The sequence below is a fragment of the Telopea speciosissima genome, chromosome 2 (assembly GCF_018873765.1).
Source record: "Telopea speciosissima isolate NSW1024214 ecotype Mountain lineage chromosome 2, Tspe_v1, whole genome shotgun sequence".
Classification (NCBI taxonomy): Eukaryota; Viridiplantae; Streptophyta; class Magnoliopsida; order Proteales; family Proteaceae; genus Telopea; species Telopea speciosissima.
Window position 1 is genome coordinate 1,100,367 of NC_057917.1, and position 12,482 is coordinate 1,112,848.

The 12,482-nt window shown below is 37.0% G+C and overlaps 1 protein-coding gene and 1 pseudogene across 1 annotated transcript; both read right to left on the reverse strand.

The window, feature by feature from the left end:
• Positions 1-617: 617 nt before the first annotated feature.
• Positions 618-1,013, reverse strand: LOC122653121 (secreted RxLR effector protein 161-like). The gene has a single exon (XM_043847057.1). The coding sequence runs from the start codon at positions 1,011-1,013 to the stop codon at positions 618-620; it is 396 nt and encodes a 131-aa protein (XP_043702992.1).
• A 2,368-nt stretch (positions 1,014-3,381) lies between these two features.
• Positions 3,382-10,325, reverse strand: LOC122653126 (annotated as a pseudogene).
• Positions 10,326-12,482: the final 2,157 nt, after the last annotated feature.

Here is a 12,482-nt window from a genome sequence, read left to right on the forward strand (position 1 = left end):
TCAAAAAATGATTAGGCTTCGCCCAAGGAAGCTCATTGGGACTGGATCCGGATGTCCCAAGACACTAGCACAATTTCTCAATCCAAGTGAGACTTTTGCTAGTAACTGGATGTGCGTGTATTGACTGGAACCTCGAATACCGAATGAGGTAAATACACCATATATAGCCTCAATTTTTTCTGTAGGAGGCAATTATTCAAGTGTATACGCATAAACAAATGGCCATAAAACAATGCATGTATTCTCAAGAATAATGATAATAAGATGGGATAACTAAAAATCAAAAGTAACTGAATACATAAGTAAAACTCCCACTAATAAAGTGCATCAAAAGAGCAAACTAATCCCATTTTAGTAACATGGTCCTGGAAAACTTTTGGAGTCAAACCCTTAGTGAGAGGATCAACAATCATAATATCTGTAGTGGTGTGCTCCACTGTGATCTGTGACTCCCGAATTTTCTCTCTGATGAGAAAAGACTTAATGTCAATGTGTTTGGAACCAGAAGTGCTTCTGCAGTTATGAGCAAACCGAACCGCAACTGAGTTATCACAGAACATTCTCAGTGGCTTAGATATAAAATCAACAATATGTAGCCCTGAAAGGAAATTCCTCAACTATAATGCATGAACATTGGCCTCATAACACGCCACATACTCTGCCTGCATAGTAGAGGATGCAGTAAGTGTCTGTTTGACACTCTTCCAAGATATAGCCCCACCAACCATGAGGAAAACATACCCAGATGTAGACTTGAGGTCCTCTGGACATCCTGCAAAATCTACATCAGTGTAGCCAACCACATCAAGAGAATCAGATCTTTTGTAAGTAAGCATGAAATCTTTGGTACCTTTTAGATATCTCATGACTTTCTTGGCAGCTACCCAATGCGCTTCACCAGGATTGCTCAAGTATCTACCAAGTACACTAATGATATAGGCAATGTCAGGCCGTGTACAAACTTGAGCATACATCAAACCACCAATAGCAGATGCATAAGGAACATTCTTCATCTAATTACGTTCCAATTCAGTCTGTGGACACTGAGACTTAACAAGTTTATCCCCCTTCACAACAGGTGCTTTACTGGGTGAACAAGCTAGCATGTTAAATCTTTTCAGTATCATCTCAATGTAGCCTTTCTGAGACAAACCAAGGACGCCACAAGACCTGTTACGGTGATTCTCAATACCCAAGACATAAGAGGCTTCACCAAGATCCTTCATATCAAAGTGACTAGATAACAACTATTTTGTCTCATGCAAAAGACCAACATCCACTACAAGAAATTGGTGCAATGACAGCACTTTGGGTTGAGTTATTGCGGCATATTTTACAAACGTCGTCATATATGAAGATATACCGACATTTTATTAAAAATGCCGTCATATATAAAGGTATAACAGCGCATGGGTTTAAATGCCATCATATATAAATATATAACGGCGTTTGATCACAATCGCCATTAAATAAAGCAGTTTCCACGGCGTGTTTTAACAAGCGCCACTGTAGTTTACTATGTAATAATGGTTTTTTTTTTTTTTTTTAACGGCGGTTTTCAAAGAAAATGCCTTTGTATTTCACAATACAACGGCGTTTATTTATAAACGCCGTATAAAGTAATACTTTTCAGCTCAAGAAAACCCCAAAATCGTTTCACTTCCCCGTTTTCCATCTCCATCTCAAAAACATTTTCGTTTTGCCCGCTCTTTCCATCTCTCTCTCAAAGTTCTCTCAAGTCTTTTTCCCCTTTCTACCGTCAAACTTCTCTAAAATCCCTTGCAAAAGACAGAGCAATGGTGAATCAGCGACACTAATTCTCGCAAGTCCCACAAGGTTCGATCCCATTGAACCCTTCTTCTCTGTTTTTTTCTTACATGTTTTGATTTGTCAGAAAGTGTGAGTTCTTGTATTGTATTTGATCTATTGTTAGTATTTCAAGTTTTTTGTCCAAATTCTTTTGTTTAGGGTTTCTGTTGTTAATTCTGTTGTTTTAAATTATTTTTTTTTAATCCTAAACTCTCCTTTCTCTCTTGCTCTCTGTGTTTCTGCTTCGATTCATTCTGTGTTTGTCTTTGGATTTGCTTATGTTTATACATGTAATGTGGTTTTGATCTTTAAGGGGGGAGAGTATTTTCTACTTCTCTCTTTCATCTTCGTTCATTCAATTCTTTTGCTTCGTTTAAGCACCAAAGAAGATCGGTTTGATTTCTGAAATTCTAATGGGGATCATCGTCAGCATCGCTTTGAGGGCATGAGGTTTATGGCCTATGGGGTGTTGATATATCATACTACAGTACTAATACTACTGGGTATGGTCGTATGGAACATGGATAGAGTCAGATCGACCTCCACTAACTTCTCTGTCAATGATTGAGTCAATTCACGAAAAAGGAGAGGAGGAGAAAGATGGAGACCCCAAGAGAAGATGTTGACATTTCAGCAAGCAATCAATATAAAATAGAGCAGTTAAAGAGATGGGTAAAACTTATAAAACATACAAGGATGGTTAAAGGTGGAGGAGGGGAGAGGAGAAGAGTGGAGTGGAGAGATGCCATTCTAGTGAATAGGAGTCAACGTAGAAAGACAATAGGAGAAGTGTGGTTTTGTGTCTTCTGTGTCTTCAGAGAATGTCAACCCAACCCAATCCCATAGAATTCAAATTCACCATTTGTATATTCTTTACTATTAGGTAACAGGTAGGACACTTTCTTTTTTAAAGAGGAAATTGAAGAAACCACCCAAGATTTCTGTTTTTTTTTTCTTTTCCACCTTTGAAGGTGCATGAAGGAATATCTCTCTCTATCTCTCTATCTCTCTATCTCTGTGTCTGTAATGGGAGTGTCGAAGAAGATATAGAAAACAAAGAATGGCATCCCTTGTATACAAACAATGGCGTACGACTAGAGATTAATACCCACCCACATTATGAAATTCCACAATAAGAGATTAAGAGTGCTTGAATTGCCCAACCAATGTGTATGATCAAGCCAAATTAATGAAGCTAACCGCATCCGCATTATATACTTGAGATGAACTCAACATGAAGGAAATGTCTATTTCTGTTGAGTTACTCTCCTTTCTAGGTTTACCAGGAAAAGAGAACAAAAAGGATAGAGAAGAAAATAAAAGCAACTATTCTCGGTTCATCACCATCTATAATCAAAACAACTACTCACAAAGAGGTTTAAAGGGAAGAACTTATAAGCACATGTACTTTGAGAGTACTATTAAGCAAAAACGTCACGTTTCTCCCCTTCCCCAAAGCAAATTGACAAGGTTTTTGAGTCACTTACCTAAATTTTATTTTTCTTTCTATCGCCAAGATCATCTTTCTGAAGATGATTAGCGCCGCCTCAAAGGATCAACCAGAACCCGACTTCATTTACGGATCCAGGGAGCGATATCAATACCATGTTGTTCTCTTTGTGATAACCCACCTCCCATGCTCCATACCATCCCTCCAACACCTAAGAAGTCTCTTGTTAACCTATCAGATCCTCCAAGACTCATTGTAAGATTTTGATGCAACTTGGGTTCTTCCATGTTTCCAAAATTGGTCTCTTGTTCATGTCCACCACTATTACAATTCACTCCAAAGGTAGGGATTCCTCCTGAAGCATCTCCAAAAATGGAGGAGCCACCATTTGCTAGGGAATTCATTAGATCTTGGAGATGATTTTCATTTTCCATCTTTGACAATGTTTCACCCCCACCACCTCCAAAATTAGCCCTAAAATTAGCAGTCAAGTGAGACCTATCAGATTTAGGACCACTTAATGAAGAACTGCCAAAACCTCTAAGCAAAGAAACACTTCCACGCTTGCTCTTGAACCCATTTGAGCAGCTTTTTGAAGCAAAGCTGTTGCGGACATTTGAGGAATAACAACTTCATTTTGTACTTGAATTGTTGTAAAGAGAAGAGACACTTGACCCAATGTGATCACCCATTAGGTTAGAAGAAAAGAGGGAATTTCCTTCTCCACCAAGCATTTCCATTGAACTGTTCAGAATTAGTAACCCGAGAAGAGGACAATTGATGTTGTTATTGTTGACATTGTTGCTATTATTGATGCTGCTATTGGAAAAAAGCTGAGATTGAAGAGATTGGCAGATGCACTAGCAGAAGAAGAGGAATTACTTGTACCGCCTTGAAGTTCAAGTAGTTGCATTAGTCCATGGAAGGTCTTATTTTGTAACAGTCCATGGTGGGGCTCTTCATGGTATTCTTGATTTGAAGCTCCTGGTAGGAAGAAGAGCAGATGAATGGGTTTCTTTGAGGTGATCGAAACAATGAAGAAGGATTCGATTGCTAGATGAAATGATTAAATTGTGCTCCTCCGGAACCATCCCTTTTAGAGGAGTAGAACCTCCTTGACCTTACATATTTCCTACATCAAAATTCTATACAATTGATTTGCTTCCGCCCACCATCCCTTTTCCTACGATCTATGCCAAAGCTTACGGATAAGATGTTTTTTTAAGTTATAAATCATTTAAGTGTATCAGTTTTTGGGTAGACAGTTTGACCGCATTTGTATTTTTTTGAAAAATGTTGAAATTGATGCTTCCCACTAGGATATTTGGGTGTTTTGAATTAGTTTGTTGGCACAATAGCTTATCAATGTGTGGGATCTTTCATATTTATTGCAAAGCCTCTCCCTATCGGACTAGTTCTTGAGTCTCCTCTCAATTAGAGGAACATGAAGGAAAAGAAAAAGAAACAAAAATGAAAAGGACAGCTTATTGGATGTCCGCTTTCGTAATGGAGAGCACCTTGATCTAAAAAAATGAAAAAATAGGCCCTGCTCTTACCGCCATTCATTGCTTCTTTTCTCAGTAATTTCTTTGTCTTCCCTAATCCCAATCATTTGTATCTCCTGTCATACCGGACCTATATCATCCAATCAAGTCCTTACGGGCTGAAGATCACATCTCATGATAAATATCTTATTAAAATCTGACCTATTTCAAATTGTAGAAACAGGTCAGATATCCATCTTTGGATGTTATGAGATTGCAACTGAGGCTAGATATCCATCTCCTTCGGGATGGTTTATTGGGTTTTATTAGGCATGGTAATGGGGTAGGGTTATGAGATTGCAGCCCGAGGTTAGATATCCATCTCTCGGATGTTATGCATAAGGTGAGTGGGGTCATTGCATTGGTTTTTAGCCATCATATGAAATAGCATGTAATGGAAAAGATTGATAAGAAGAATTTTTAATCCTCAATGGTGGTCTGGTTGGAGAAAAGCAAATTGGATAAAAGGTTCAGGAGGGACGAGTCTCTTAGGTGCTCAGTTATAAGACGTAGAGGTCTTGCTACCTAGAGTCTCTTTGAGAATGGGCAAGAGACAAAACGATGTCACATTGTTTCCTATTCAAAGTTTTTTTTTTTAAAATGAGAAGAGAAATATTATAAAACAAAAGAAAAGATTACACAGTATTGAGAAGAGTATCTACTCTCACCAACAAAACAGGAAGGGGAAATAAATAAATAGAGTTTATTGTAGCATAAGTAACCTGAGAATGACTAGAATTTATTGCAGGTTTATTAGGTTTACATTGAGACTACATAAATAAGAACAGCTCCATCTACTATGATCTAGTCCTTATTCACTAGTCAAAAGCTTTAGCCCAAGTTTTAAAACCACTAAATTTGAGAATGCTTACGACAATCTGAAGCAATATATTGTATTATATTGTATGACAATTATAATGGATCACCAATATATTCATGATGTCTTCACTCTCTCACTCTTTCACCCAAAATGCAAACCCACCAAAGGAGAGATGGCAGTTACATAAATCAAAGCGACGAGATATCATAGTAAGTATTTGTCAAGGTTAATAATGTTTATAAAATTTATGCATATTCTTGGGTATCTATTGGAATGTCCGTTGTTAACTGTTATACATTGGTTTATAGGATAAGTTTGAAGAGAAATTGGAAGAACTACCCCAAAAATGAGAGAGACGAGTGTTGTCCAAAACGATCTTTTGTGGAAGCATTTGGCGTTGATCCTCCAGGCCGAGTGCACGGTGCAGGCCTAGGCGTAAAGCCGAGTACTCTTGGCCTTACACAAAGAAATATTGAGGAGAGACGGGAGAAAGAAGAAAGACAAAGAGAATTTGCAAGCATGAAGGAAGAAATTGCTTTGATTTGAAACGTGTTGTAGCTGATCTATTCCAAATACTTCGGGTAGAAGTAGTTCGGAAAGTTCAACTCACTTATGTAAGTAATAAAATTATAAAATTTTGTTGGTTTTTTATTTTAATTTTTATCGAAGTACTATATATATTGATTTTGCTCACCCATTCATTTGAACAATTGATAATTGAGGCCATTGCATCGAGTTGGCTTAATTTTTGTCCGTCTATCTCGTACGGTATGCTTTCGACTTTTTCAAGATTTGGGTTTCATTTGAACTGTTGAATGGATTAGTTTTGAGTTTGATTTGGGTTCTTTTGACAGTCTTCTTCCTACTCTTTAATCTTCTTCCTACTCTTTAACAAACCCCAACTTTGAACAACATATGCATGTGAAAACAAACCCCAAACCCCGGCACCGGCTTAAGCTATGTTGTTCAAGAACTATTCATGTGCCACAATTGGAATTGCTATGTTTGGTTTGTTCGAAATAGCGTCCGGTATCTATATTCAAGGATTGTAATCTTGATTTTTACATGTTACAGGATCTCTACCAAGAGACCGTAATTTTCTTTTCTTTCCCGATGTGTTTCTATAATATTTGAATTCATCGCCCCTCAATTCCTGAATATCAATAAGAGATCAAATCTAATGAATTAAAAATTAATGAACAAAAAAGCAAAATCCATGTTGTTATTAAGTTTCTCAGTAAAGACTAGTAGTAAGAAGACCCGTCTATAGAATATTTGTTCATATGAATGTCTATTTACCCATTGACATAAACATTTGCCAATTAGTTTTTGGTATTTTCTATTCAGGTCTTTCTCTCTCAAAAGATGGAGAAAGGGCTCTTCTTGGTCCCAAGACCCATATGTGGTGTGGTTCATGTCATGCGGATTCTACATCCAAGTAGCAACATTTATTTTTCTACTTCATCTAATGTTTCAATTTTACACAATTATAGGTAGGTATATTATCTTAAGAAGTTATAGGAGTCGCATCCTCGTAAAGTTAGGACTGGAAGCGGGCAAATGTATGGCTTCATCGAATCTGTATCTCCATTGTAGATTTCCAAGACTCCATCGACTCTAGATCTTTTTGGTTACTTTCAAATAGCTTAGTTTCATCAATTTACATCATTCTCAAGTTACCTAGTACCCTCTCATGGTTTATAGATTCTTCTCAGTTTTGAATCTCCAGAGTAGGTTATTATTTTGATTTAATCTACTTCAACTTTTAGATGCTATGAGCTTAACATCCTCATCTATGGATGCAGGCATAGCTATGATGTCACTCTTTTTATTTTTATTATTTGTATTGGTACTATGATTTATTGCTTGCCATTCAATTGATTTATTACTTGCCATTCAATGGAGTGAACTAAGGTTTGTAAAAGCTCTCAAAATCTTTGAGATGAAAGCCTGTGAATCTATGGCCTGAATTACCCTATAATAAAATAAAACAAAACAAAGAAATGTCCTAATACATAAATATATAAACAATAAAAAGATAGAAATCAAAATATGAGCTAGATGGTTTTGTGCAGGTATAAACTTGACAGCAATCAGAACTGATCTAGAAGTTGCTGATATTTAAAGGCTAAAGCTCATGAAGAATATAAAACAGAGATGGGTTTGGGTGACTTGGTTGAATCAGTTTAATATTCCTCTTGGAGAAGTTTATGTAGTTTACTTTGATCATTTTATGGGTCTTGATTGATGCATCAATGGTTTGATTTCCTAAAATCCATACCTAAAACAGAGACGACTGAGAGAGAGATAGAACCGGAATACAGTAAAATCCCTAAAATTCATACCTAAAAATCAATTTTGCTCAACAAATCCCTAAAATGTATACATTTCGACTGATTCCTTCAAGGTATAGTGATGGTAATCCAATTCCCGAGGCAAAATCGTGTGTAACAAGATAGATTTGTCGATTTGGGCAGTCAAGATCAATGGAGAACGAACAAGATATAGATTTTAATTAAGTTAGAGGACAAGTATATTACTCTAAGCGGGGATATGATGCCACTTCATCCTTGGTGATGCACCTGGATTTGTCTGTATCATACAACTATAATCACATAAAAACAGGGTATTAGTTTTTGATTCTCTAAAGAATTCAATCTATAAATTAAATTATTGTTATATGAGTGGAATAAGTAGCAAAGTTGGTTTGCAAAAACCACCTTCCTAGGCCATGCATATTTTACAATGAAATTCGACTATAGTTCAATAGCCAAAGAAAAAGGCCCAAAAGAGAAGGAGGGGTGGGAGGGGGACATTCGATTAGGTTAGTTTGCTATCTTCAATCCAAGAAGAGTAGAGAAAGATAGGGATATGACATCACCTGGAAACAAAGGCAAAAAGCATCATCTCCTTTTAAATTTCGAGGGATGAGAACCCACAGTATCTCCTCATATCTACTATTCCATCATGGTTACTATCAAATATTTCATAGATGCCGGGGGGCAAGAGGGATAAGTGAGGACATAGTCATTGCTGTAAGGACCTTTTTAAATTTAGGGAGTGTAGCACTAACTCTATTTGAACACCGCACTTGTAGAAAATTTCTAGTTTTAGAGACTTTAAGTATTAAGTATGGTTTTTTCTAGTTTCCTTAAATCGGAATAGATGCGAGTTCATCAATTTCTAAAATTTGGCAAGAGCTTCGACATCATTGTTTCAAGTTCTTCAAGGCACAACGCCTATGGGTAACTCATTGCATGCACCTCATTTCTTCCTTCATCATTGCAATTTCTATGGAAACAACCCTTCTAAATCTTCTTCAGGTGTTTCTCATAGCAAGCTTTATTTTCCACTTCTTGCAAAAAAAGCAACTTCTATTAGACCTACCATATGCAAGCAAAAGTGTGTTGGATGGAAAGAAAAAAAGAAAATCCCTATGACTTCTGAGCTCATACCCTGTTTTGGCTTCTGTTCCTACTTTCATATATTTTATTTTAATCTTATTGTTGTCATTAAATATGTCATTCAATTGTAATTTATGGTGCCTGTGATTGCTATGTTTGAAATAGACAAGTCAGGAGGTAGTAATTAATTAGCTAGTTAAGAACATCTAGGAAAGTTGCACAATTCAAGGCTTTGAGTGTGGGATTGAGTGTAAAGATCTGTTAAGAGGTTTTATTTATACAAGCCAGTGAAGGATGGTTGATTGGATTGTTTATTTGTCCCCATAATTTTTTGTTCTTTGTTATTGGTACTTGTGCATACCTCTTGTCACTTTCAGTCTTACTAATTAGTTTATATTGCTATTTGATGGTTTTATGTAGGATGGAGATGGTGTTCAGGTCTTGGAATTTCACTTTTGAGCTTAGTTTCCTCACTGGGAGTATAACTTTGGTGGCTTCAGAGATCCATGAACTGATATTATTTTCTTAGCTAATTGGGTTATGAATTTTGTATAGAAGGGGGTCTCTTTGTGTCTTTTTGCAGATATCGGAACCTTGATACTATGGATTTTGTGTAGGAGGGGATCTTTTGTCTTTTTGCGAGTATTAGAACCTTGGAACTATGGATTTTGTGTAGGAGGGGATCTCATCTTTTTGAAGTGTCGAACCTTATTAGTACTTTAGACACTGTTTTTATTTCATGTTTAATGGATATTTTATATAGTTCAATTTATCTTGGCATTAGTAAAACCATCATTTTGTGGGATTTATGTTTTCTATATGAAACGAATGGTCGAAAAGATTAATATGAATGAATGCATTATATATGAAACAGGTGGCAGAATGAATCTATTACATTTGAAACAGTTAATGGAATAGATACGAAGTGTTCTTAAATTTTAAAAAAACCATATATAGCGGCGTTTTGAAAACGCCAACAAAAACAAAAAGCGAGGCCACATTTACCGGCGTCTATTAACAAATGCCTCAATATTTAAAAAAGTTGTTCTGTACAACGGCGCTTTTATAAACGTCGTTTTAGTGTACTTGTCCCGGCGTTTATTATAAACGTCGCAACAATTAGAAATTCAGTGCCTACCACGGCACTTTTAAAAACGTCGTTGTTGGGCATTTTCCACACGCTTGTTAGAAAACGCCGTGGTAGAGGCTCCTACACAATCACTCCCAAAAATGCCGTTGTACAAAAACGGCAGTACCTTCGCCGACGTTTCTGCGGCACAAAGTATAAACGTCGTCATATTTTACGACAGCGTTTTATGGATCTATAGCAGCGTTTAAAAATGCCGTCATAGACCCAATTTCTTGTAGTGATCACTACTGGCAAGAAGAATGTCATCAACATAAAGCACAAGAAAAATGTACTTGGTCCCACTGATCTTCAGATAAATACATTGGTCCACCAGATTTTTTTTGAAACCACAAGATGCAACAACTTTATCAAATTTGAGGTACCACTGTCTGGATGCCTGTTTCAAACCATAAATAGATTTCTTGAGCTTACATACAAGACGCTCACTCCTAGTCTGTTCAAAATCAGGAGGTTGCATCATGTACACATTTTCTTCCAGATTTTCGTTAAAGAAAGCCATTTTGACATCTATCTGATGAAGCTCCAAATCAAAATGCGCTACTAAAGCCATAATGATTCTAAAAGAATCCTTGGTTGAGAGTGGTGAAAAGGTTTCCTTGTAATCTATGCCCTCTCTCTGGCTAAATCCTTTTGCTACAAGTCTAGCCTTGTAATGTTCAATCTTGCCTTTGGAGTCCCGCTTGGTCTTGAAAACCCATTTGCAACCAATCAGTTTACTTTCTCCTGGCAATTTCACCAAATCCCAAACACCATTGATTGACATGGAATCCAATTCCTCCTGCATAGAAACCATCCATTTTGAAGAATTTGGACCTCTAACAGCTTGGTCAAAGGTAATTGAATCAGAATCCATGCCAACATCATACCCATGCTCTTGCAAATAAACAACATAATCATCATATATAGCGGATTTGCGAGCTCTTTCAGATCTCTTCAAGGGAACATCAACTACACGCTGGTCCTGAATCTCATCAACTACAAGTGGTGCAGCTTCAACTACTACAGGCTCCATAGGTTCTTGAGTGGGAACATTATCTTGTACAATCTGAGGTTGTACCACTGTAAGCGGATGTGTCAAGGGCACAGGCACAAGAACATGCTCCTCCTCAAAAACCAAATTACGTGGTTGAGCAGCTTGAATTTTCATATTATCTTCAAGGAACACTGCCCGATCAGATTCCACAACTCTGGTAGAATGTGTAGGACAGTAAAATCTGTAACCCCCTGATCTTTCTGAATAACCAATAAAATGACCACTGATGGTTTTAGGATCAAGTTTCCTTATCAGAGGGTTAAAAGGTCTAACCTCTGCTGCACAACCCCAAACATGCAGGTGAGACAAATTTGGTTTCTTGCCAGTCCACAACTCATAGGGAGTTTTGGGAACAGACTTACTAGGCACTTTGTTCAAAATATATACTGTTGTTTTTAATGCATCACCCCATAAGAAATCCGGTAAAGATGAATTGCTTATCATGCTTCTGACCATATCCATAAGGGTACGATTTCACCTTTCAGCCACCCCATTCTGCTCAGGGGATCCTGGCATAGTGTATTGAGCGTCAATACCACATTCTTGTAAGAATCTGGCAAACGGTCTAGGGTTACAGCCAGTTTCATCATATCTGTCATAGTATTCTCCACCACAATCAGACCTCATACTCTTAATCTTCTTTTCCCTTTTAAGTTCTACCTCAAACTTAAAAATTTTGAAAACATCCAAGGAATTTGATTTTTCTTGAATAAGGTAAATATAGTCAAAACGAAAAAAGTCATTGATAAAGGTAATAAAATATCTATAGCCACCCATGGCAGCAGGAGTTAATGGACCACAGATGTCTGTATGAACCAATTCTAGTACCTCACCTTTCCTGGTTGCACCCTTCTTTTTAGCTCTAGTGTGTTTCCCCTTAATGCAATCAACACAAGTTCCAAAATCTGAGAAATCCAACTGAGGAAGAGTACCATCTTTAATCAACCGTTCTATCCTCTGTTGGGAGATATGTCCTAAACGTCTATGCCATAACATAGAAGAATTCTCATCCAGCCTACCATGTTTAGAACTAGAAGCCATATTTGCAACAACATAATTAACAAGATTGGGAGAGGTAGTGTCCAAATCAACTTTATAAAGGCCATCACACAATAAGGCAGATCCATCTAAAAGAGAACCAGAATAGAGAGAAAGTTTCCCACTACCAATATTAAAAGTGTAACCACAATCATCAAGTTTAGAAACTGAAATCAACTTCCGCCTAAATGACGGTACATAAACCTCATTGTTCAAATCCAAAACAAAACCAGT